This window comes from Amblyraja radiata, chromosome 3, assembly GCF_010909765.2.
Source record: "Amblyraja radiata isolate CabotCenter1 chromosome 3, sAmbRad1.1.pri, whole genome shotgun sequence".
Taxonomy (NCBI): Eukaryota; Metazoa; Chordata; class Chondrichthyes; order Rajiformes; family Rajidae; genus Amblyraja; species Amblyraja radiata.
This window is the reverse complement of record NC_045958.1, coordinates 60,878,689-60,906,110: the sequence shown is the minus strand read 5'-3', so window position 1 is coordinate 60,906,110 and position 27,422 is coordinate 60,878,689. Positions and strand designations below refer to the sequence as shown.

At 41.6% G+C, this 27,422-nt stretch overlaps 1 protein-coding gene across 2 annotated transcripts; it reads right to left on the bottom strand.

Moving 5' to 3' along the window:
* Positions 1 to 1,340: 1,340 nt before the first annotated feature.
* Positions 1,341 to 27,422, bottom strand: LOC116971065 (glyoxylate reductase/hydroxypyruvate reductase-like). Of its 2 annotated transcripts, none has more exons than XM_033017881.1 (9): positions 27,111 to 27,422; positions 18,504 to 18,634; positions 16,279 to 16,351; positions 12,379 to 12,495; positions 11,481 to 11,569; positions 8,903 to 9,007; positions 5,946 to 6,081; positions 2,323 to 2,453; positions 1,341 to 1,626 (listed from the first exon to the last, which is right to left on the bottom strand). In XM_033017881.1, exons 1-9 carry the CDS (start codon positions 27,296 to 27,298, stop codon positions 1,505 to 1,507), a joined length of 1,092 nt encoding a protein of 363 aa, XP_032873772.1. In that variant the 5' UTR covers positions 27,299 to 27,422; the 3' UTR covers positions 1,341 to 1,504. The 2 variants fall into 2 exon arrangements, with proteins under 2 accessions (XP_032873772.1, XP_032873773.1); XM_033017882.1 differs by lacking the exon at positions 27,111 to 27,422 and adding an exon at positions 24,112 to 24,136.

Genomic DNA, 27,422 nt, shown 5'->3' with positions numbered 1-27,422 from the left:
TTGACGCAAGATGTCACAAGAGTGAAGAGGTCGTGGTCCAGCACGAGTCTCGCACGATATAACGGGGATAGATAAAGAGTTCCCACGGTACTCGGCATTTATGTTATGTGTGCGAGTGACTTGGCCGTTTCCCGAGCTTTCGCGTTAAATCTTGAATGAACATCGTGAACTACACGTGACACAAATGATGTAACTTTTTTTTCACACACTATAAATATCCTCCCTTGGTTGAATTGGCTCATTTGGAGACATATTTTACTGTGTATGTGGGAGACACAGATGGACTGAGCACAGTACCTCGGTCTTACTGTGTGTGGGAGAGGGGGAGAAAGAGACGTACACTCACAGAGGCAGAGTCTCTCAGCCTGTGTAAGAGGGAGGGAGAGAGAGAGAGAGGCACACACAAGGTGGATGTGAAATCTCACCTGCCTGTTTCAGTGACAGACACCCGCCGCCAGTAAATGAAGACACCCCCATCTGTCTCCCCCTCCTCTCCCTCGACTCTTCCACCTTTCGCTCCCAACTCCAGTCCCGTCCCGGCCCCCTGGGAAACTGAATAGAGCTACAATATAGATATAGAAACTGAAACAATATAGAAACTGAATAGCGCAACATGGCAAAAACATCTCTGACACGCTTTACCCCTTTCTTTGAGATTTTCTGGGAGCCATCTCTGCAAGTGTTCCTGTTAAAAAGATTATCCAACAATGACAATTAGGTGGGACGTCCTCGAAGGACACATGTTCCCTTGTCGATATTTTTACTCACCTTCTGTCCCCTCTGTCCAGCTTCCGGGTTCACCGTTCGCAGGAGTTCCCACGGTACCCGCAAGAGTTATTACGGATATCGCACTGGCCACTACGTCCATATAATGTTGCAATACTCAACCACAAGTGTACAAGTCAATCTTGGAGAAATTCAAACTTTCTTGAATTTTCTCCCGAGTGACCAAGTTACACGATGACCTGCCGTTAGCGCTACGGTGGTCCATGGTGGTCCACGAATGCCGTACTGTTACCGCACGAGGTTCCCACGATGTTAAACTCCGGTTAACTCTTGCGTCAAGTCGCCCCGTGAAAAGGCCGCTTTACTTGTCAGAGGACTGCAGTTTAGAATTTAGAAAAATGTACTCAAGCAAAAGTAAACAAAAAGGGGAAAAGTGTGCTTTTTAAATGTGAAAATTCACTCACTGTCACTCTCACCAATAACGTGATAACTGCAAGATCGGAACAGCTTGCGGATGAGTTTCACAATGGCTGTTCCAGGGTATTCAGCATTGCTATTAAAATATTTGGTGAAAATTTATATCGTACAAAACATAAATTTTGGTGACCGTTGAATAAATTAATTGACGTTATTTGATTAGATATTTGTTTCTGCACAACAACTAAACAGACATTGCACTTTCAACATTGTACTTTAATCATACAACCCATGGGAGTCCAAGATGCATGACCAGGTCTGGGACAGAAGCACCTCTAGCAGCTAAATGGTTCCTTGCACATTATAGGATCAGCTCTTTAGGCATGGGTTGATCTTTGAGACCAGCCAGGAGGTTATTGGCTGTCAGCTCAGCCATGGCGGTCCGAGTGGCGATTGTGGCACTCGCAACGTGTGGTAGAATGACTGCAGTATAAAATAAATAGCTATTAGACAGTGGTCATCATTCACTTTAAACAATTTCTAAATTGTGTAGAAACCTGAGAAATTTAACTTAATTGATGTTTTGATGTTGCAACGAATCAGAATCAAAACAGCACAGCAGTCTGGTTGCCCCATCTGGAAGGATGTGGACGTTTTGGAGAGGGTGCAGAATTAGGGGGTATTAGCTTTCAGGAGAGGTTGGACAGACTTGAATTGATTACTCTTCAGCATTGGAAGATGACGGGAGATCTGATTGAAGTTTATAAAATTATGAGAAGCATAGATAAGGTAAAACGGTCAGAATCTTTCTCCCAGTGTAGAGATGTCAGTGTGGAGACCAGAAGGCATAACTTTAAAGGGGCGTAGCTTTTACGTGAAAGTTTAAAGGAGAAGTGCAGGGTTTTTGTTATAACACAGAGAATGGTGGGTGCCTGTAATATGCTTCCAGTGGTGGTGGTGGAGGCAGATATGATAGTGGCATTAAAGAGGCTTTCAGATAAGCACATGGATATGCAGGGAAGGGAGGGATATGGATTATGTGCAGGCCGTTGAGATTCATTTAATTTGGCATCATGTTCGACGCAGTCATTGTGGGCGAAGAGTCTGTTCCTGTGTTGTACTGTTCGCCATTCCAAAGCATTACTGAACCCGCTGTTTGTGGGTCCACTAGTCACTTACCACAGTTTTTCAGTGAAAATAGAGGGTGGTCAGTGGGCAAGGGCTCGGGAACGGTGACATCCAGTCCTGCTGCGGCAATCTGACCAGTGGTCAGAGCAGTGTAGAGGTCATCCTGGTTCACCACTGCTCCTCTGTGGAAGACCAGGTGACATGTTTAATTTCAGCACTGCCAACGTGAGCTGAATTATTAGGCCACTATTTTGTTTTACAATCTGAAAGCCAAGTCGAGTTTATTGTCCTATGCACAAGTACGGCGAGGAATGGGCACAATGATACATCTTGCTTGCAGCAGCACCACAGGCATATTGATTCAGAATTAATCAATTTAGATTAACAAATTAGACATAAATTACACAAAATAATAAGAAAAAAAGCAAGTCCGTTGCAATACAAGAGGTGGACCGATGTTTTCTGACATTGAGGTAGGATTGGGATTGTGCGGATTGGTTCAAGAACCTGATGGTTGTTCCTGAACCAGTTGCTGTGGAACTTCAGGCTTCTGTACCTCCTGCCTAATGTTAGCAGTGAGAAGAAGGCATGGCCCGAATGGTGGGGATCCTTGATGATAGACGCTTGGCTATGGCAGCTTTCGGCCTCGTGAGTGTTATTAATATTGACCTCGGTCAAAAAAGCTGAAACAGGGCAGGTGACATATTTAACAAAGCAAATTTGTATTTCCGTACGAAATATGGAAAATTAACGCGGGGCCCAATTGCGAGAAATCGGTCCAATCGGCTTAAGGCCGGCCCTGTTCATAAGGTTATAAGGTCACAAGTGATAGGAGTAGAATTAGGCCATTCGGCTCGTCACAGTTTCAGTTTCTCTCATCATCCAGGTCTTTTTACTCCCAGTTCATGTTCATAGGTCATAGGAGCAGAATTAGGCCATTCATCCCTTCGAGTCTACTCCGCCATTCAATCACGGCTGATTTATCTTTCCCTGCCAATCCCATTCTCATGTGCCATTTTGCCTTAACCCTTGACACCTTTACTAATCAAGAATCTGTCAACCACTGCTTATAAATACCCAATGACTTGGCCTCCAAATATATTGCTGCAGATCAGAACATTCCCTGTATAGGAAGCTCTTTATTCAAGGTATGGTTGGCTAGTTGCTCACAACTGGTGAAATGCATTCCTGTAAATGTATGGAAATATTATAACTTATCTCTAAAATAAAGAATGAAGGATTGTACTCAATTCATATGGATTTAAAACATCCACTCAGAAACTGATATAACATATAACATATAACAATTACAGTACGGAAACAGGCCATCTCGGCCCTTCTAGTCCGTGCCGAACACTTATTTTCCCCTAGTCCCATCTACCTGCACTCAGACCATAACCCTCCATTCCTTTCCCGTCCATATAACTATCCAATTTATTTTTAAATGATAAAAACGAACCTGCCTCCACCACCTTCACTGGAAGCTCATTCCACACAGTTACCACTCTCTGAGTAAAGAAGTTCCCCCTCATGTTACCCCTAAACTTCTGTCCCTTAATTCTCAAGTCATGTCCTCTTGTTTGAATCTTCCCTACTCTGTGGGAAAAGCTTATCCACGTCAACTCTGTCTATCCCTCTCATCATTTTAAAGACCTCTATCAAGTCCCCCCTTAACCTTCTGCGCTCCAAAGAATAAAGACCTAACTTGTTCAACCTATCTCTGTAACTTAGTTGCTGAAACCCAGGCAACATTCTAGTAAATCTCCTCTGTACTCTCTCTATTTTGTTGACATCCTTCCTATGTACACCATACTCCAGAATTGGCCTCACCAATGCCTTGTACAATTTTAACATTACATCCCAACTTCTATACTCAATGCTCTGATTTATAAAGGCCAGCACACCAAAAGCTTTCTTTACCACCCTATCTACATGAGATTCCACCTTCAGGGAACTGTGCACAGCTATTCCCAGATCCCTCTGTTCAACTGCATTCTTCAATTCCCTACCATTTACCATGTACGTCCTATTTTGATTTGTCCTGCCAAGATGTAGCACCTCACACTTATCAGCATTAAACTCCATCTGCCATCTTTCAGCCCACTCTTCCAACTGGCATAAATCTCTCTGTAGACTTTGAAAATCTACTTCATTATCCACAACACCACCTATCTTAGTATCATCTGCATACTTACTAATCCAATTTACCACACCATCATCCAGATCATTGATGTACATGACAATCAACAGTGGACCCAACACAGATCCCTGTGGCACCCCACTAGTCACTGGCCTCCAACCTGACAAACAGCCATCCACCATTACTCTCTGGCATCTCCCATTCAGCCACTGTTGAATCCATCTTGCTACTCCACCATTAATACCCAACAATTGAACCTTCTTAATCAACCTTCCATGAGGAACCTTGTCAAAGGCCTTACTGAAGTCCATATATACAACATCCACTGCTTTACCCTCATCAATTTCCCGAGTAACCTCTTCAAAAAATTCAAGAAGATTAGTCAAACATGACCTTCCAGGCACAAATCCATGTTGACTGTTCCTAATCAGACCCTGTTTATCCAGATGCTTATATATATTATCTCTAAGTATCCTTTCCATTAATTTGCCCACCACTGACGTCAAACTAACAGGTCTATAATTGCTAGGTTTACTCTTAGAACCCTTTTTAAACAATGGAACAACATGCGCAGTACGCCAATCCTCCGGCACTATTCCCGTTTCTAATGACATTTGAAATATTTCTGTCATAGCCCCTGCTATTTTTACACTAACTTCCCTCAATGTCCTAGGGAATATCCTGTCCGGACCTGGAGACTTATCCACTTTTATATTTCTCAAAAGTGTCAGTACTTCCTCTTCTTTGAATCTCATAGTTTCCATAGCTACTCTACTTGTTTCCCCTACCTCACATAATTCAATATCCTTCTCCTTGGTGAATACCGAAGAAAATAAATTGTTCAATATCTCCCCCATCTCTTTTGGCTCTGCAGATAGCTGTCCACTCTGACTCTCTAAATGACCAATTTTATCCCTCGTTATCCTTTTGCTATTAATATAGCTGTAGAAACCCTTTGGATTTACTTTCACCTTATTTGCCAAAGCAACCTAATATCTTCTTTTAGCTTTTCTAATTTCTTTCTTAAGATTCTTTTTACATTCTTTATACTCCTCAAGCACCTCATTTACACCATGCTGCCTATAATTATTGTAGATCTCTCTCTTTTTCCGAACCAAGTGTCCAATTTCCCTTGAAAACCATGGCTCTTTCCAATTTTTACTATTTCCTTTCAACCGAACAGGGACATAAAGATTCTGTACTCTTAAAATTTCACCTTTAAATGTCCTCCATTTCTCTTCCACATCTTTCCCATAAAACAAAATGTCCCAATTTACTCCTTTTAAATCCTTTCGCATCTCCTCAAAGTTAGCCTTTCTCCAATCAAAAATCTCAACCCTAGGTCCAGTTCTGACCCTCTCCATAATTATATTGAAACTAATGGTATTGTGATCACTGGACCCGAACTGACAAACCATGGCATTAGTGGAATCCCCTCAGTACACGTCAGCACCCATGGACAGCACCTCAATAAACTGCTACATCTGTGATTGACTTGAAAATAATGTAATAAATTGCTGGATTCATTTCTTACCTGCTCGTGTTGATAAATACTGCTGTCTTTTTCATTTTGGAAAAAAGTTTTTTGTTGCACATGGCTTTGGTCTCAGGTGTCAAAGCACAATGCACTGTCACAAAGTCAGATTCCTCTGCCAGTTTATCCAAAGGCACTGCAATCAAAGAGCCAACATCAGTACATTGATTCACAGAAAAGGACTAACCCTAGCCAGGTTCAATCTTGACCTCAGGTGCTGTCTATGTGGAGCTTGCATGTTCTCTCTGTAACCGTGTGGGATTCCTCCGGGTGCTCCAGTTTCCTCACACTTCCCAAAGATCTGCAGGTTTCTAGGTTAATTGCCCTCTGTAAATTGTGCCAAATATGCAGAGAGTTGATGCAAAAGTGGATAAACATAGAACTTGTGGAATAGATGGTCAATTGAAGGAATGGACTAGGCGGTTCGAAGATGCTATATCTGTGAACTAAACTAAACTAGACTAACATTTGCAACATATTCCGTTGTCTATTTGACTCTTTGCCTTGTTCTTCCATCCAATGCAACTGTGCAGCTTTCATAATAACGTTGCCAGCACGGTAACCAGGATATTAATTTAACAAAGTTAGATTTAGCTCTTAGGGCTAATGGAATCAATGGATATGGGGGATATGGATATGGGGGAAAAGCAGCAACGATATTTGCATTTGTTGCCGCACATTTGGAGGGTTCCTGATCTCAGCAATGTACATTGTTAGGATAGTCAAAACCTATTTCCCAGGATGGAGAAATTAAATACGAGAGGGCTTAGCTTTACGTAGTGAGGGATAAAGTTTAAAGGAGATGTGTGGGGCAAGTTTTTTTTACACAGAGGACGGTGGGAGCCTGAAATGTGCTGCCAGATGTCGTTGGTTGAGGCAGATATGATTGTGGCATCTAAGAAATATTTTTTGAAAAGGCATATGTATATGCAGGGAATGGAGGGATATGGATTATGTGCAAGCAGCTAAGTGTTGGTCTTGGCATCATGTCTGGCACAGACTTTGTGGGTCAAAGGGCCTGTTTTGTACTGTACTGTCCTGTACATGTGCTTTCCTGTTCTATAGTCTACTGTATGTTCTATGTTTAATAATATTGCATTGTTGGTGAATGAGCCACAGTTGAGATAAACAAATAAGGAATTTTATTTTAAAATAGCAAGTAGGGGGGAAATCTTAATTCAAATTAAATATAAATATCTTGTGATGATTCAGAGGATTGTACTGGAAGATTCCATGCTCAATTCCTAATCTGTTTACATATCCTGTTGTGATGCAGCAAGCAAAAATGTAATTGTCCTATCTGGGACACATGACAATAAAACATTCTTGACTTGACTTGATGATTAACAATTCCCAGTCAAGACGGCTGTAAAGATGCTACTTCAGATTCCATAAAGCTGAGGGGTTGAAAACCCCTGAGGGCAGGATTGGCAACAGCTCTCCCGGGTTTGGCAAACCCTGGGCCAGACTCAATGCAGGAACAGCTACAAGAGCAGTCGCAAAGGGTGACCTTTTCCAAAATATGAACTCAGCAACATCGAGCAAAAGGGCATGTGGGAAAGCTGAAAGGATTTGAAGGAAAATTAAACATTAAAAAAACATTTTTGTTAAGAACCTATGGGTCTAATAATGGTCATATTCAGATTCAGATTCAGAAAACTTTATTGTCTGTCGTAACAGAAAATCTTCTTTGACGTGGCTCAACATACAACCAGGACAATGTACTGATAAGCAGTCATACAACACAGATTTCTGCGAGCACACACAGTGTGTATAGATCTTAAAAACAAGTATAAAGATTAGAAACTATAAAAATAGACAAGATAAAAATTGTGGATGCGTGTAAAGTAACAGTGCGTCAGGGTTAATTTGTCCCTTGTTCATTTTTTATTTAAGCTGTTTATGGCAATGGGTATGAATGAGTTTTTGTGGATGTTTTTCTTGGATAGGGGGACTTTATATCGGCGGCTTGATGGCAGAAGTTGGAAGGATTTGTGCAGGGGGTGGGTGGGATCCTGTGTAATGAGGTTGGCTTTCCTTTTAACTGCCTGGGTGTGGAGTACTGATAATTGATTTTGAGTTTTGCCAGTTATTTTGCTTGCTTGCTTGATGATCCGGGAAAGCTTTGATTTGTCTTTGACAGAGGTGAGGGTGAACCAGGATGTGATGTTAAAGGTGAGTACAGATTCTATAAGTGATTTATAGACAGCTGTTAAAATGTCCTGTCTGACATCAAAGCTCCTGAGTTTCCTCAGCAGGAACAGGCGTTGCTGTGCCTTCTTGTACACAGAGTCTGTGTGCTGGGAGAAGGACAGGCGGGTGTCAATCTCTGTGCCCAGGTATCTAAAGGCCTCTACCTGCTCAACTGTATGCCCATTCAGCCTCAGAGGTTCAAAGAGAGGTTGGGGGGAAGATGTTCGCCTCCCCCCACAACACAGCTCCTTGGTCTTGGAGATGTTAAGCTCCAGAGAGCTCTCTTTGATCCACAGCATCAGGGTGTTGACCTGCTGATATAATGCTGGCATGGACCATGAGACAAGAAACATTAAATCATTTCAATTTGGAATTTGATAGAACCTTATCATGGAATGAGATCAAGATGAAAAGTCCAAGCGTGGATGTTTGACTTTAGATCTCCTGCTGCCTGTACCTGTTGTAATTTTTTTAATAAAAATAATTTGTGTGAATTACTGATGGCATTTATGTACTACCAATCTCACACTGCACTTGACAAGGTAGTGTGGGTTGTTTTCTTGAACTTGACTTGAAATGGATTGCAAGGATGAAGCAAGACTATGGTCACAAAGGCCAGAAGGAGGATAATGTCCTTCCTTAAAGCACATTAGTAGATCAGTGGGTTTTACTGAAAGCCCAATTGATCCGTGTACTCTGAACACCCCCTGCAACAACCTTGTTTCACTACAACGGGCCTGTTGCCCACTATCACTGGAGCTCACCGTATTCAGCTTGTATCTCGGCAGCAATCTCTGGTTTTGGCTCAAAATCTGTGTACAGGAATTTCTTCACACCAAATGGCTTTAATCGCTGTGCAACAGCTAAGCCTACAAGGCAGACAAAATAAGCACAAGTGTTAGACACTTACACCCAGGCACTATACACACAGATTCTGTCATACTTCACCAACAAAATAATACTATTGAAATTAAATTATAAAGGAACCAGATCTGAAAATCTGTCCGTATCAATGACAAGGAACACATCCAAGTGCTGACTTAGCACAATATTGCAGTCTCTGAAATGACAATCGACATGAAGGGCCTCAACCTGAAACATCACCTATTCCTTTTTTCCAGAGATGCTGCCTGACCCACTGAGTTACTCCAGCATCTTGTGTACATATTCGCAAACAACTAGAATTGCATTGACTTGTGCGTGAAAAAATCAACGTGCAGAAAAGATGAGATTTAAGTTTGAGAGAGATCTGAGTTTGGACCTAGCAATTCATCTACACTTGCAGGTTGGTTGCTAGATACTGCTTGGAAATTCAGTGGTGCCCAAAGTGCAAGAAGCCAGGCATTACTGATTTGGCCTTGCATTTTTCTTCCATGCGTTGTAATAGTGTAAAGGACACAAAAGAAAGCAGATAAGTTGGGTCTGTGATGCAGGGTCAGAAAAGGCCAGAGATAGTTCAGTGCTATGAGAAGGAATAGCAATGGAACAAGAGGATCTACCCAAGTCACAACACCAGGAGGGACTATTCATAGACTGTGATGGCAAGAAGCAAGTAGTGCTAGTAAAATGTCGAGTCATAGAGCTGTACAGCATGGAAACAGGGCCTTCATTCCACCTAGTCAATACTGACCAAGATGGCCTTCCAGACAAGCCTACCATGTGGGACCTTGACAGAAATCTTGCTAAAGTCCATATAGACAATATCCAGTACCCCGCCCTCATCAATCCTTTTTGTGACCTCTTCAAAAAATTCTATCAGATTTGTGAGATACAATTTCCCCCTGCAAAAAGCCATGTTGCCTACCTCTAATGGGTCTGTGTCTATCCAAATGCCATCTCACCTTGCCCCTAAGAATTTCTTCCCACAACTTTCCCATCACTGACGTCAGGCTCATCGGCTTTAGTTCTCAGGCTTGTCATTGCTGCTCTTCTTACATAACATACAACATACGGCACCCTCCAAACCTTTACCTGTGGCTAAAATGGTGCAATTATCTCTGCAAGGAGCGAAGCAATTCCCTCCCTAGTTTCCCACAAAGTCCGTGGCTGTAGTTGGTCAGGCCTTGGGGATTTATCCACCTTAATGTGCTTTAACAGCACAAAGACCTCCTCTTTTGTAATTTGTTCATGATCTAAGACATCACAGCATACATCCCTTAATTCATTACCTTCCATGACCTTCTCCTCAGTAAAAATGGATGAGAAGTATCAATTTAAAATCTCCCCCATCTTTTATGGTTCTACACAAAGACAACAAATGCTGATCTTTTACGGGACTATAATTTCCTGAGCTACCCTTTTACTCTTAATGTCCCTGTGGAATCTCTTGGGATTTTCTTTAACTTTGCCTGACAGCTCCGTTTCATGTTCTCTTTTTGCTCGCTTTTGTTGGGCTGTAAGCACCCATATCAGGCACAGGAGGGATTAACATGGCCTAATTTCTCCCAGCGTTGATGTAAATGAATGTTACACGGAGAATAATAGATGAGGTGAAAATGGTTAAAGCGCAGCAGCACGATAGATGGCAGGAAGTGGATGGTGTCTCTCAGCTCAGGCAGTATGGTGACCATACTCCATCCCGGGAAACATTGTTTTATATACGTGTGTTACACGGCTGAGTTTCTAGACCACAAACTGTCCAAAGACTTTTATATTTAAACGCAGCCTTTTTCATCTCAAAGCTGTACAAAATCTCCAACATTCGCACTATCCCCTTTGTTACTTTAAACGTATATATTTCCAAAATATGAATTGTGTGCCATATTGAAATTCCAGTGGGTGTGGTGATTCCTTTCTAATTAAACATTTGGTTTTCACTTCCAGGCTTCTTCAAAGTGTAGAAAAATAGAAACATAGAAAATAGATGTAGGAGGAGGCCATTCGGCCCTTCGAGCCAGCACCGCCATTCATTGTGATCAGGGCTGATTGTCCCCTATCAATAACCCGTGCCTGCCTTCTCCCCATATCTCTTGACTCCACTAGCCCCTAGAGCTCTATCTAACTCTCTCTTAAATCCATCCAGAGATTTGGCCTTCTCTGCCCTCTGTGGCAGGGAATTCCATAAATTCACAACTCTCTGGGTGAAAAAAGTTTTTTCTCACCGCAGTCTTAAATGACCTCCCCTTTACTTGTAAAGTGTAATTGTGTTTTCTTCCCGAGCCGTACTATCCTTGCCCTGGGAATGACAGGGAGACTTATGTCCACTCTGCCCATGTCCATGAAAAGCTCAAAGTGACACCTTCACTTCCTTCCTCTCAAGGAAGATCTCTAGAAGGATAGATTAACGTTGGTTCAAATGGCTTTTCAATCCACAATTATTTTGAGACTTTAACAATGACTCACCTATTCTTCCCAGCCCCACAATCCCCACGGTGCTGTGAGACAGTCCAAAGCCACAAAGCCACAAGGGTTTCCATGTGCCCCAGCCGCCACTGGAAGTAGAGAAGTTTCAGACATTGAGACATTGAGCAGACAATGTTCTGCTATGAAAGATTCAGAAAAATTGGTTGCTCTGCCCATTGATATAATCCGACCATTCTCCTCATTCAAGAGGATGTTTCTTCAAAGCCTACTTCAAATGAAAATTCAGAATTGAATTGTTAACACTTCTGCCTGAAGATGGCCAAAAATAAAATTGTACTGAACGCAACTCCTGACAAAAACAATGTGGAGGAAAAGGTAAGTGGTAGCTACATTTTAAATGTATTCAGGGGATAAGGACATCACTGCCATAGGAACATTTTATTCCTTATTGATTGTTGCCCCAAGAAGGAATTGGTGAGCTTTCTTCTTAAACCATTTGAATCTGTGTAGAGTGATGAAGGTGCTCCCACGATGATGTTGGGCAGGGAGCTCCATGATTTTGTTCGGGTGACAATGAACGAATAAACATATATGTTGAAATTAGATTTTGCTCACAAATTTGCATACGTAATTCACGCAACCTGAACCAGAGTCCTAAATAAATATAAAATGTTTTGCTAAGGACAATACTTCAATACACTTGAGCTTTCAGGTGTTCAAATATTGCAAAATTTAATATTTAGTGTTTATCTCACATAAAAATCAAAGTGTACTGAAAGGCAGAATAAAATGTATCTCTCCTCTGGAGAGATACATGTTGACTTAGACACTGCTGACATGTAACTACACGTAGTTGACTGTAAACACCTTTACTTTAAATAAAAATGAACCATTTTAGGAAACAGTCAATCTTTTTGTGAAGAAACAGCAAACTTACTTCTTGGCTTCAGCAACAGCTTCCATCAATCGCCGAGATGTAGCCAAGAGCAAAGCCACAGTGAGCTCGGCTGTGGCATCGGTCAGGACATCAGGGGTGTAGCCCACGCGAATTCCCCTAAAAAACAAAGCAAGTATGAAATTAGTATTCTACCCTACAACAATGACAGCTGTCAAAATTAAAACATGTATGTTTTAAAAGTAAAGGAAGGGATTGTCTTCATGCCTGTAAAGTCAAGATAACTAGCAGGCACCAGCAATCAGCACAGCAACGCATCCTTCACTTTTTACCCTCAGTCAGTTTCGGTATCCGTTCTGCAATACATCTCTGACTGGATTTTACCCATAAGCTGAGTCAATAAGAGACAAACAGAATAACTCCGATTTTCACCCATATTGAACCTGTAATGATAGCTGGACTAGTGTTGAAGAAAAAAGTACAAACAGGGATGATTTTGTGTGGTGGGCAGACGGAGTGCTGCGTGAATGAACAAGGGGAAAAATAGACCAGGTGAAGAGTTTCCATGTTTATTTATAAATTAAAAACCAATTTATGGAAATAAAGGCAGCGTTCTGTTGAAGGTACAGTGAATCATTTAAAAAATTGTGCTTTATGTATGTTTAAGAAGGAACTGCAGATGCTGGAAAATCGAAGGTACACAAAAATGCTGGAGAAACTCAGCAGGTGCAGCAGCATCTATGGAGCGAAGGAAATAGGCAACGCTTCGGGCCGAAACCCTTCCTCAGACTGAGGATCAGTCTTTGTGTGCGTTATGTACGCTTCAGCTTGACTTGAATGAGTGGTATTGGGATTAATGTCATCTGGGACAACTAGGAATTAAACTTGCAATTTGGTTTGGGAAACAACAATCAGGGGAATCTAGTTTTTTGGAGAAATCTGATAAGATGCACCTTCAAAGTTGAAGGGGTCACAAGGCCGACAGTGACAATATAAAACAATTAAAAGTACAACCAAAAGAAATAGTAAAAAATCTTGTATTTTATATTGCCACCAAAAAAAACAAAAACTATCTAGGTGCACTTAAACATTTCAAAAATGAAAGTTGTACAGGGAGTATCAATTACTTTTCCATTGAATAATTATCACATTTTCATCGTTATATTTGAGCACAGACAACGAACCGATCCTGACAGCTAAAAATGAATACATTTATTATAACAATGAGCTGGCTGTGTGCTGGTCAGCTTGTTCTTGACTCCCTGAATTATGTCAGGAAATGAGAAACACATCTGACCTAATAGTCTGCTGTGGACAGAGCACAAATCTATTGAGCTGAAGTAATGGATGACGTTGCAGATATTTGATTCTTTCATTTACATAATATTTTCAATTAATTTCTAGCTGTCAATGGCTATTGGTGCAGTTTTAGGGCAGTTACAAGATCCACCTCCCAAGGAGTATGGGCCTGTCCCACTTAGGCGATTTTTTGGGTGACATGTTCACAAACATGTTGAAAATTATTCGGCGACAGTGACGATAATTTTTGCTGTCGTAGGTGCTGTCGTAGGTTGTCGCCAGGTGTCGTAGGTGAATTCTATTAAAACTACAGATGCTGGTTTACACTGAAGTCAGTTAACCTGTTCTCTGACTAGTCTGCCTGTCCTCCTGATTAAATTACATCTTTCTATGCTTTGTTGTCACCTTCTCCTAGTTAACAATGATCTATTCTACATTCTCCCTGAGCTTTGTCCCCTTTGTTCCGTCGCTTTCACACCTTACCCTTCCATATCTCTGTGTCTCCCTCTCCCCTGACTGTCAGTCTGAAGAAGGGTCTTGACCCGAAATGTCGCCCAATCCTTCTCTCCAGAGATGCTGCCTGTCCCGCTGAGTTGTCCAGCATTTAGTGTCTAGCTCAGTCACTACTGAGAGATCCCTTCACTCAGGATGGCCACAGTAGCAATGCTACACTCACGTGGACCTGGAGAACTGTAGAAAATGCAGCTATAGGGAAAGCACGGGGATGATTCATTATGATCACTATTTTGCATGTGATGATCATATCTATTTTATTATGGGTTAATTCCTTAAGAGGAAGGATGTAGATTAACCATATTAGTCTGCCTTTATTATATCTATCACCACACATATTATGCATGCTGCACAATCCATTTGGAGTCCAGTCCTGATCATTTACAGGCATTTACCTGGGCTGGAGCGTAGTGGAATCAACGTGCACGTCGAATGGCTTCTGTACCAGCCAAATTGAGGAGGATAGAGGCACGAATGTCTGGTGCCGCAGCATGATGTGTTGCACAAATATATAGGGTGAAGTCCTCTCTGACTGGAGGCGTGGGTTCGGATCCCACTTCTGACACCATGTTGTGTAATGAGACCCATACACAGGAGTAATAACTCATAGACTTTATTGTAACACAAGCGGGGGGGAAATTACATGCTATCGTCTCCGTGGTCAGCATCTAGTCTGACAGTGAGACAGTGACGTGCTGTATTAATAGTCCAGGGTAGGGATGAAGATCTGGACTGGACTACATATGGAATGTGCAGCATGCACAATATGTGTGGTGATAGATATAGTAAAGGCAGACTAATATGGTTAATCTACAATCACTAAACAATCCGTGGTGATAATTGGTGAATGACCCATGTTTGCTGGTGTTCTTAATAACACACATGTGCTCATTTCTGTCTCCTAGATGCTGGGTCCCTTCATTCCTCAGAGGCAAACATCTGAGCCTCCCACCGAAGCAAGAATATTCAGTAATGAGAAAAATACAGATGGGGGAAAAAAATCACATGGTTTGTAATTAATAATTATTAGTTTATAACTAAGCTTATGATGCAGGAAATCATTTTAAAGGTTATTTGTAACAACTACATGAAATTGGGGATGTACCAACTGGATAACTTATTGAAATTAATATTTTACATTGATTGCATCAGACCCAGTGGTCAGGTTTCAAGATGATCACCAATTGGTTACCTTATTATTTGCTTTATCATTAAAGAAGCAAATATCTCTTGTGTATCTCTTCCAATTCCAAGCAACCAATATGAGCATGAACACCTCCATGTACATCACATGTTCGATACACAGTAACGACCATGTTACATTGTCCCAGCAATTGCTCTCAGGACACGTGCAGCACAGATTTGATATGAGCAAAGCTTCTTCTAAACTGTCTCAAAACTTCCGACTGCAGTATAGTTAGATGCAGAGAAAATCTTCTTCTACGCCATCCTAACATCATACTTGGATCTGAAGAATATCACATGCTGTACAAATCAAAAAAAAAATTGTTTCCCATACCACCCATTTTGAACCCATGTTTGTGCCCATGCTCTCCAGAAGCTCAATTCACAGAAGATTCCGACAGGGGAGAGCTAGGAAGTTCTTGTTCTCATTGGTTGTGGTGAATTTGAACCATGGTTCCCGAGTTGAAAATCTGGGATCTAATCCAATGTGTCACCTGATTCAAGATTACCATACCATGCTTACAAATAAACAATGTTCAGGCAATAAACGTTGCACACTACAACTTTCACCTCTTAAACAATGCAACATTTAGCCTATCACTAATGTATTTATAAAAAAGACATAAAGTGCTGGAGTACTCAGGAGGTCAGGCAGCAATTCTGGAGAACATGGATAGGTGACATTTTAGAACTCTTCTTTAAACAGTCTGAAGAGGTCCTGACCCGAAATGTCACTTATCAGAGTCTGAAGAAGGGTCCCAATACGAAACGTCACATATCCATGTGCTCCAGGCATGTTGCCTGACCCATTGAGTTCCTCTAGAACTTTGTATTTTTTTTTATAAAGCAGCACCTGCAGTTTCTTGTGTCTCCACATATTTAAATAACATTGTTCCATGGAGACTCTCGTGCAGAATCAATAATAATTATAATAAAATGCTTTACCTTTTTTTGATTTCTTCTGGAACGAGATGATCAAACCCCACTGACATGGTGCTGATAACTTTCAGGTTAGGTCCTTTATTGGGAACAATGTTAAAATATAAGCATTAACAATGTTTATATATAACTAGACTAAGTGCGACCCGTTGGGTCCCATGTTCACACGGGAGGGCTGGTCTCCCAACGCAATATTCCACCTCTCCACCAATTCCAAGATTCTTGAGGCGGCAGCTCAGTCATTCAAGCCTGATGTGCTGGCAGCTCACTCACGGCTGGTGGGCTGGCAGTTGACTCACGGCTATTCCTTGAAATTCCATATCAAGCAGGGTGCAAGGCCACCAAATTCAAGTGTAGTTTCTTACCACTTCAAGCAGTGTGCAAGGCCACTGAATTTAAGTGCAGTTTACGACCAATTCAAGCAGGGTGCAAGGCCATCAAATTCAAGTGCATTTTCATACCATTTCAAGCAGGGTGCAAGGCCAACAAATTCAAGTGCAGTTTCATACCACTTCAAGCAGGGTGCAAGACAACCAAACTCAAGTGCAGTTTCATACCATTTCAAGCAAGGTGAAACCACCATAAAACCACACAAAACCACATAAACACCACACTCACAGTTCAGTAGACATTCAGTGTGTTCAGTTGATTCGCAGCTCAGACAGTCGTAGCCTCTCCCTCCCCCATCTTGCAGAGATTCAGCCACACCCGCACTTCCAGGTTTTATAATCCCTCCCCCTCCCACCGGAAGGGGCATGGCCTTCATGGCGTGATTGACAGGAGAGAGATTCTCAACATTTTTTAAACATTTTATTTTTATTGATGAGCGGAGGGGGACTGAGTAAGATGGCCAAAAATCACAGCCGTAATTGGTAGCGTTTATCTAAAATCAATATACAGTGCAAACAGGAAGTTGTCAAGTTTAGACTTTTAATCATTTGCCATTTCAAAGCAACCACCACCAACAACCATTTGCAGTGCAGTATTTCAAAGCCGTTACCACCACCAACAACCATTTGCAGTGCAGTATTTCAAAGCAACCACCACCAACAACCATTTGTAGTGCAGTATTTCAACCCAACCACATTTTCATTTTCAAACCACATTAAGTGCACTCAAGGTCAGTTAAACCACATTCACAGTTTAGTAGACATGTGTTCAATGTTATTCACAGCTCAGACTGAGAGACGTGACCCTCTCTCTCCCCCATCTTGCAGAGACTGACTGAGGCACTCAACACTTCCGGGTTTTATAGTCTCTCCGGAAGGGGCGTAGCCTTCAGGAGAGAGAATCTCAACATTTTTTAAACACTAATAACTCTTTTATTTTTCATCTATGGGAAAAATCCTCTTGTCCTGCACAGCGGAGGGGGACTGAATAAGATGGCCAAAAATCACAGTTGTAAGTGGCAGCGTTTTTTCCAAAATCAATATACAGAACAACACGAAGTGGTCAAGATCAGACTTTTAGTAATATAGATGTCAACTTTAACTTCATATAAAAAGTTTTCATCTTCTATAAGACAGAACTTTATAAAAAACAATGGGAATTGTCATTAAGTCATAGAACTACGTTTTACTGAAACGGGCCCTTCAGGCCAGTTTGTTGACCAAGTTGACTTGCTAGTCTGGTGTTAATTGCCTGCATTTGGCCTACCACCTTCTAAACCTTTCCCATCCATATATATGTCCAAATGCCTTTTAAAAGTCAGAATTGTATCTGTTTCTACAGCTCCCTCTGGCAGCCTATTCCAGATATGACTACCTAAGAGAAAGACCTCCGAGGTCTTTCTTAAATATCTCCCCTCTACCTTAAGCCTGTGTGCCATGTAGTTTTAGAATCCTCCATCCTGGGAAAAAGACTGGGAGCATTCACTTTATCCATGCTCATCATGTACTTGTACTTCTCAAAAAAGGTCAGTTTTCTGCTTCTGATGCTCTGGAGAAAAATTCCTACCTATCCAACCACTCCCTATAATTCAAACCCCCTAGGCCAGATAATATCTCAATGCATTTCTCTTGCACCCTTTCCAACGTAATAACATTCTTCCTGCAGCTGGGTGACTAGAGTGCACACAGTACTCCAAGCGTGGTCTCACCAATGACTTGTACTGATGTATCATGATATCCCAACCTTTGTACTCAAAATATGTTGAGTATTGTAATAAAAAGATAGCTCAAGGCAGCTCAAGTTTTCAAATTTTAAACAAGCATGAAGCATCTTATTCATACCTGCAACATCTAAAAGTTCCTTGTCTATTTTCTCAGTCAATAAACAATACAGTCCGTGTGCTCCAGTAACTCCTTTGAGCAATTCTGAACGAGGAACAGGGTCATCAGAATCCCACTGCTTAATGTCACATCTGAGACAAAAGATAAAGAAAGATTTGGACCAATTAGCTATGTCAATTTTGCTTGGGTGTCAGAAGTTCATGGTTCAAACTTATCAACTCTATCAATTTTTCTTAACATTCTCTCCTCAAGGAAGGTTCCCTCAATAAACAACCAAACTCCTTCCCCTTCTGTCGTGGGGTAGACTGACTCTATCCCCCCCTCACCCTCCCCCCCTCACCCTCCCCCCTTCACCCCTCACCCTCCCCCCCCTCACCCCCCCCCTCACCCCGCCACCCCACCCCCCCCCTCACCCCCCCCCCTCACCCCCCCCCCCAATCTTTGCACAGATCCTTTCCAATCGTGACTGTAATTTCATGTTTCATGTATTTTGTGTTTAATGATTATTGGATTTAATGGAATAAATAAAGTTATATCGTATCGTATTGTATCATATTGTACCGTATCGTAGATCCTCCACGATTTCTACATAACTCAAGCATTTCATCCCTGGTACTGGTAAATCTCTTCTGCACATTCACCAGGGTCTTGAGATATTCCCTAAAGGATCATACCCAGAATTGGGAACATTACTCCTAGCAAGACCTAGATTTAGCATTAACTTCCTTACCTTTGTGTACTATACAAATGTTTATAAAGTGAGGAGCCAATGATTTTTTAAACTGTTTTCTTGACTTACCTTGCCACATAAAAAAAATATTTATCTGCATCCTTGTGAATTTGTACTTGGACCCATCTTAAAATTGAGCCATTTAGTTTATGTTGCCCCTCCTTCAATGAAAACTCATCTCTTCACACATTTAATATCGTGTACCATAAGTCTGCACATTTTAATCCATCCAGGTTTTTCTGGTCCACTCATTTATCCCTGTTCGTTAATTCTGACCAAAGATATCTGACCTGGAATGTTGGCTGTTTCACATTCCATAAATCCAGCATAACCTACTGAGTGTTCAAAAGGGAACTGCAGATGCTGGAATATCGAAGGTACACAAAATTGCTGGGGAAACTCAGCGGGTGCAGCAGCATCTATGGAGCGAAGGAAATAGGCGACGTTTCGGGCCGAAACCCTTCTTCAGACTGAGTGTTCGTAGCATTTTCTGCTTTTATTTCAGCTTCCCAACATGTGCTTAATTTTCTTTATCTGCCATGTTATTATCCTTATTCTGAGTTCTGTATCATCTGAAAATTTTGAAATTATGTCCAGTAAATCCAAATGCAAGTTGTTAATATTTAGCAAAAGAGCAATGATGATAATACTGATCCCTATGAGACATAACATTTTTATCCAAGCACTCATCATTGCTTTCAACTCGATGAGGTTTATCAATCCTAACAAATTCATTTTGGGGTATTTTATCAAAATCATTTTTAACTCAACAGATTCCACATAAATAGTTTTACTCTGATATAACACCGTTAAATGTGTCCAATAAATCTACGCTGATTTTTGCTAGTCCATGCTTTAATATTTCAGCCATTACTTTTGTCCCCACAAAAACATGTCCATTGTAGTATTTGACAAGAACCACTCTTCCTTTGTCAATCCTTTTTCAAGAACAAGACATAAGAACAGGACGAGGTTGTACCAAGCCTTCTCTACCATTCAATGACTGATCCTATACCTCCAAGGCAATTTTGCTGCCATTTGATTTCTTTAATATGCAGAAACCTAACAATGTCTGTTTTGAATCACTAAATCTCGAAATCCTTCCCAGGTAGATATTTGAACATCGACTTCTGTTTTTCCTACCGATGTGGATAACTTCAGAATTTATTTATTCAATAATGTTGTTGCCCACTCACTTAGCTCGTCTACATCCTTTGAAACCTCTTTGCATCTTCATCACAATTCCCATTCTCATTTTGTTTTTGTGTTTGAGTTCAGATTCACATTAGTTTACTGCCATTTACACAAGGTTGCAATGAAACTCTCTGCGCATGAAGCTCATCGAGTACACGATACATAATAATAGACAAAACAATAAATATAGCAACAATGCAAACAACAGAATGGTGCAAATGTTGTAGTGCAATATTAAATAGTGTAAAAAACATTAAAGTGTAATAACACGATAACTGAATGATGTAGAGTTAGGAGTAAGAGAGTGTGGCAGAACCTTAGGGAAGGGGATGTGAAAGAAGTGATTGGTTCAGGAATAGAGACATTGTTCTTGTCAAGATATCCCGCTTTCAAGATTCTGTATCCTCTCCCAGAAGGTCTTCTTCTTCTTGCGTATGGCGTGCACAGCCTAAAGTTGTATGACAGCTTGTTCTATTTGATCTTATTTGATTGTGCACGCCAGGTTGATTGCATTTGTCGAAACAGGGCGGACCACGTGAAGGTTGCAATCTCCCACCCCTCCCAGAAGGTAAAAGAGAGAAAAGGGAATGGCCAGGATGCCAGGCATCCTTGACGATACTTCGTCATCTTGAAGTAGCATACCATGACGATGGACTGGATGGAAGGAAATGACAAAGATTGTGTTCACCACTCACTGCAGGTGCAGGCAGTCAAGATCAGAGCAGCTGTCATACCAGGCGAGATGCATCCCATCTAAATACTTTCGATAGGGCATCGCTAGAAGTTCATGAGAATCCTTGTGGACATGCTGCATCTTCTCTGGCGCCCAAGAAGGTAATTACTCTGCTGTGGTTTTTGATCATCACATCAGCACGAGTGGACTATGTTAGGTTGCTGGCAGTGGCGGACTGGGTCTAAAAATATTGGTTGCCAGGAGACAAAGGGGGCCCACTTCATCAGGGGCCAACTTGATATAGGGGCCCACTTCATCAGGGGCCCACTTGCCATTGGGCAAGCTGACACCCTGGCCAGTCCGCCACTGGTTGCTGGTAATATGGATGCTAAGGAACTTGAAGCTGCCAACCATCTCTAAAGCAGCTCTGTTACTTAAGGCAGGGTTGTGTTCTCCTCCCTCCTTCCATTCATCATCTTGTTGATGTTACAGGCTAGGAAATGGCAAGGGGGATGATGATGTCAAACATAAAATACTGCATTTGGTCCCATTAGAGTTTTTAAAAGTCTACAAAAAGTAGTAGACCAGCATAGACAATCTGGGTCCTTACACACGTATTTATATCCTCCTCACTATTCACAAAATATTATGTTTCAAGATGTTCTGCTATTACATGTTATCCCATATTACTACATATTCTGTTATTACATATTCTGTTATTACACATTGTAGATTCTAGCCTCGTGCAGCTGCGGTTCCCCTTTTTTCTCTTCCTCCTATTAGTCACATTAGTTACTCTCCAATCCAAAGGATGAATTCCAGAATCAAATAAAATTTTGAAAGCTGATAACTAGAGCATACAATATTTCTATAACCACCTGCTATTTATTAGAAATAGTTGATATGCAGTTGGTCTAGCTATGTGGTGCTTCCATGGTCACTGCATGGTTTTAGTAAAATAAACTATAGTTACAGAATTACTTATTTATTTTTATGGTTAAAGTTCAGATGCTAGAACTAAATGAAATCAAGCATTGATTTTGTACGTTCATGAACAAAATTAACCCTTTGGATGTTGATTGATGAATGGAATGGTTTATGTCTATCGAGGTTTAATATCTCTTCCAAATGATGGAATCATTTACAGCAGCAGTCCACTTTGAGAGAAGGATCAAAGTTCACTCAAATAAAATAATTGTATAACCTGTCAAACAAATTGTATCATTGATAAACAATGATAATGGGAGTGGGGAATTGCTTATGAAAACTAGTAGCACTGCTTGAAGGTGGCGCCAGCACTCTAATAAAATTGCAAGGTTTAATGGGAAATTTTATAGCTTTTTTGGAAAATTTTATTTTTATTTTTTCCCTTAAAAGAATGCAAGAAAAAATGTCACCTCTGTCAGTCTGTCCAGGGTACTCATGTAAGAGGGGTGACATAGTCACTACTGTTTGTGATATAGGGTATGTGCAAAATGGCTGCTGCATTTGCCCACACACCGAGTAAGTGGATAATTCATTAAATTTGAACTAAGTGGAGATAGCTGAGATCTGATATGGCTCTGTAGGAATATGCAATTTTGTAAAAAAATTGTCAAATGTAATACTGTTTTGTGGAAATTCAGCTTTCCATGAAGTAAGAATTCAGGTGAGGACATACCAAAGATCCGTACAAATGATAAACTATGCACATTCCCTCATCTAAAGAAGAGTCTCGACCCGAAACATCACCCATTCCTTCTCTCCAGCTGCCTGTCCCGCTGAGTTACTCCATCTCCAGCATTTTGTGTCTAAACTTTGGTGTAATCCAGCATCTGCAGTTCCTTCCTCCTATAGTATACCTTGACTATACTAATGCATCATGGCAACAGTATGTACAGTCTCTGAGATGTAGTGACTCACCATCTGCTTCTTAGGCACTCATTCAGGATTTAGGATAACTTACTTCCACTCTGGTTTTGTGAGTTCTTAAGTGGCTAATGAGGTGAAGATGGGAACTGCAGACTGGTCCACAGATGGGGCAGATGGTGACCATGAACATGGTGTGTGAATAATTTGTGAGGTCGTCCACTCCTTCTGCCACTTTTTCTGGGCCTCTGTGTGGCGGAAGAAGTGGACTACTTCTCAAACTATTCACTCGTCCACATTTTCAGTCCCATTAGCCCCATCTGCGGAAGAGTTTGTAGTTCCCATCTTCACGTATTGTGTAATGCTATTTACTAAATTCCACATCAGTGCTGCTTTGGCTCATAACTCATAGAGTCCACCAGTTATTTTTTAATTAACGACACAGAGAACGGGTTGTGAGTGAATTGGTAATTAAGTTTACCTTTATCTCTTATGGCAAATGATCAAAGTGTGACAGCCATAAGATGGACAAGACTGATTTAAATAGCCCGCACAACAAGTATGTAAAAACATATAATGGTGTATGGGGAATGAAAGATCTTTTCAAAGGGACTATCTGACACTGTATCACATTTTGGAACAGATCCACTGAGATTTTGAATAGTGAAGGCTATGCATTTGTTTCCCATAATTTCCTGCAGTGGTACTATTTAAACTGACGAGAGACTAAGATTTGTGATTACATTGTCAGCATATATCGTGGTGGGGGATTCAAAATCTGTAAACAGCTGCTCTTCAAAGGCAGGATAAGAGTTCAGAGATAACAAAAAGGGAATGGTTTGCATTAAAATTCATTTGCACAGTATGAAGGATTTTGTGAAGACCTTCAGCCAAATTATTTCGGGATCTTGCCTCTCTTATCGTGGACAGATTTTTAATCTGTTGTGGGTGACTGTTTTGTGGGAATTATTTACTAAAGCGAACAAAGTCTGAATACATCTCCAAACATACCTGGTCACATGCTCTCTCAGCAGTGTTCAAAATCACACACCTTGTTTTCTATCTAATCCACTAAGAACAAGCTACTCACCTCACTCTTTTTCTTCTTCAGTCTATCGCTCTTCATACAATAAGGAGACTTTTGAAAGTAACCACTAACTTACTTGGATGCATGAGAACTGCAGACGCTGGGACGTGGTGCAGAAGTATAGGCTTCCTCCACAACTTCTTCTTTCACACATAACTTCCCACCCAAACCACCCCCTCCCTGGATACTTTCCCCTTGCAACCACTGGAGATGTAATACCTGTCCCTCTACTTCCTCCCTTATATCTATCTATTTACACTAACCGTTTAGAGATACAGTGTGGAAACGGGCCCACCGTATCCACGTTATCTGTGATCACCCATAGACTAGTTTTATCCGACACACTAGGGACAATTTACAGATGCCAATTAACCTACAAACCAGCACATCTTTGGAACGTGGGGGGAAAAGCAGAGCACCTGGAGAAAACCCACGTGGTCACAGGGAGAATGTAGAAACCCTGTTCAGACAGCACCCATAGTCAAGATTGAACCCTGTCTCTGGCGCTGTAAGGCAGCAACACCGTGCCGCTCTCCAGGAACCCCAGCAGTCCTCCCACGTGAGACAGAGGTTCACATGAACTTCCTCTAACCTCATCTACTGCATTCGGTGCTCCCGATACGGCTTCCTTTACATTGGCGAGTCCAATGATAGAGTAGACATTGTTTTGCCAAACACTTGCGCTCAGTCCGCCAAGGCCAGCTGGATCTCCTGGTTGCTAACCATTTTAACTCCCCTTCCTATTCCCATACTGACCTTTCTGGCTTGGGCCTCCTCCATTGCTAGATTGAGACCATATGCAAACCAGAGGAATAGCACCACTTGGGTAGCGGAAAACCCAACAGTGAGAGGGGATCTTATAGAAACTTACAAAATTCTTAAGGGGTTGGACAGGCTAGATGCAGGAAGATTGTTCCCGATGTTGGGGAAGTCCAGAACAAGGGGTCACAGTTTAAAGATAAGGGGGAAATATTTTAGGACCGAGATGAGGAAAACATTTTTCACAGAGAGTGGTGAATCTCTGGAATTCTCTGCCACAGAAAGTAGTTGGGCCTTGTGGCTAAAGGGATCAGGGGGTATGGAGAGAAGGCAGGTACAGGATACTGAGTTGGATGATCAGCCATGATCATATTGCATGGCGGTGCAGGCTCGAAGGGCCGATTGGCCTACTCCTGCACCTATTTTCTATGTTTCTATGTTAGTATGAATATCGAATTGTCCAATTTAAGTTAAACAAAGCCCTCCTATTCTCCCCCTTTTCCCTCCTCTTTTCCCTGTGCCCCATCTGGATGTGCACCTGTTTCTCCTTTACCCCTAATCCTATCTCCTTCCTCATATATTGGTTCCTCCGGCTTCACATCTCATGCCTTTTTTTTATCCTTATCTCATTTTTTTTGTCTTTTCATCTCCAGCCTTTTGTCCAATCATCTGCCAATCCAAACGCCCACTCAAGGGGCTGTCCCACTGCGGCAACCTAATTGGCTAGTTTAGAAGAGTTTAGGAGAGTTTGAAAAAATGTCATGTTGAAGACCTCCTTCGACCTCCTTCGACTATGTTGATGACTAGCTTCAACTAGCTTTCGTTAGCTTCGGGAAAATTGGACACCGAATAGTGGAGAGTGAAGACGACCTCCTTCGATCTCCCTTCGACCTCCCTTCGACCTCCCTTCGACTATGATGAAGACTATCTACGACTACCTTCAACTACCCTCGATTACCTACGAATAACATGCCGAACTTCTACGCCCTACTTCGACTAAACCTAGGAGTAAAAAAAGTATAGGATTTTTCCATGGTGACCTTTTTTTACTCGCGGGCATTTTCCAACTTATTGAAAAATATGCCGCGACCTAGCTGAGGCATCGAGTACGCGGGGACTACTCTCGAGCATCGAGAGTTACAAAGACCTCCCAGGACCTCATGTCGTGCATGCTGCGAGTATGAGCCGACGGCAAACTCGTCTGAACTCGCGGATTAGGTCGCCGCAGTGGGACAGCCCCTTTATTTGTCTCCACTTATCACTCACCAGGCTCTGTCCCGCCCTCACCTCTCCTCCAGTTTTCTCCCCTACTTCAAACGGTCTGAGGAAGGGTCCCGTCCCAAAATCTATCCATATCTTTCAGAGAACCTCTTGACTCCCTGAGTTACACCAGCACTTTTGTTTCATTTTTGCTCCACATAGTACCTTTGCATATCAATCGGAAATACATTTAAGCATTTCTAATGGTTTATTGTGAAGGTATCATCTAGGCAAATCTGGACAGCATTCAATAGTTGGTATTGAACATTTTGGAACACGGATTGATTCTCCATTATATTATTTTAAAATTACAATTCAAATAAATAATTACAGGTTCGTTGTATTTTTCAATATTACTCTATGTTTCCCCTGAACATCTTCACAAAGCAATTGGGATGAAAATCGAAAATTACTTGATCAGAAACATGATATAAATACACATTGAAGGAGATATTTGGCCAGATCATCTTTGAGAAATGGTGAATGCTAAACCAATTGGGCAGAATGATTCAAAAGAGGGCCGACAAAGTAACTAAAAACTATTTCCTCATTCCCAAAACCTTCTACAGGTAGAATAAGATCATCGCTGGAAATCGGCTTGCACTATATATACAGTCTCGAAAAGATTTATGATTTTCTCTCACTGCTGAATGTATTGATTTTTCTAACAGAAGGGGGGACTAAATAATTTAACGAAAACAAAAGTACAGAAAACTAACGGATTTTCTGCAATGGGTTGAAATACAGAACATCGTTCAAATGTGAAGAGTTTAACAACGAGATATGCTTCTCTTCTTATTTTCGCCCAATTTGCTTAGCTGATCGCTATGCATTATCCGACTGATCAAATACTTCCAATGCAAAGTTTATTTTGAACTACAAGTCCCACATTCACGGTCTCTGGACGATTACAGGAGGCAGAATAATTATTTCGACAAATGAAATTTACAAAATTGTGGTTTTGCTCCTTATTCTGTCGTAATTCAGCGCGATTGCAGCTGGAATATAGACACATTGCCCCGTCAGCTGTCTCTTAGTTCACGTTTTGCCACTTACATGCCCGAGTCTCGGAGCACCTGTAGCCCCTTCTGTGGGACCCGGCGTGTCACATAGACCCGGCGCGGCTGCTGCTTGCTCTGCATGTCGTGTGCCGCCTCACTGCTCACAGCCCGGCTCAGCTCCGGCACCCAACAGCACCTAATGCCCCTCGCACTGTTCCTCAACCACATCCCGCCAATATGCATCACCTATGCAAACACGGACGTTTGATAGCTGCTCTTCTGCCCAAAGATCACAGAGCTGCCCTCCTGCCCTCCTGCCCTCCCAGGGGATTTCTGAGTTCATTCCAACAAGGGGAGTCGCGCAAAG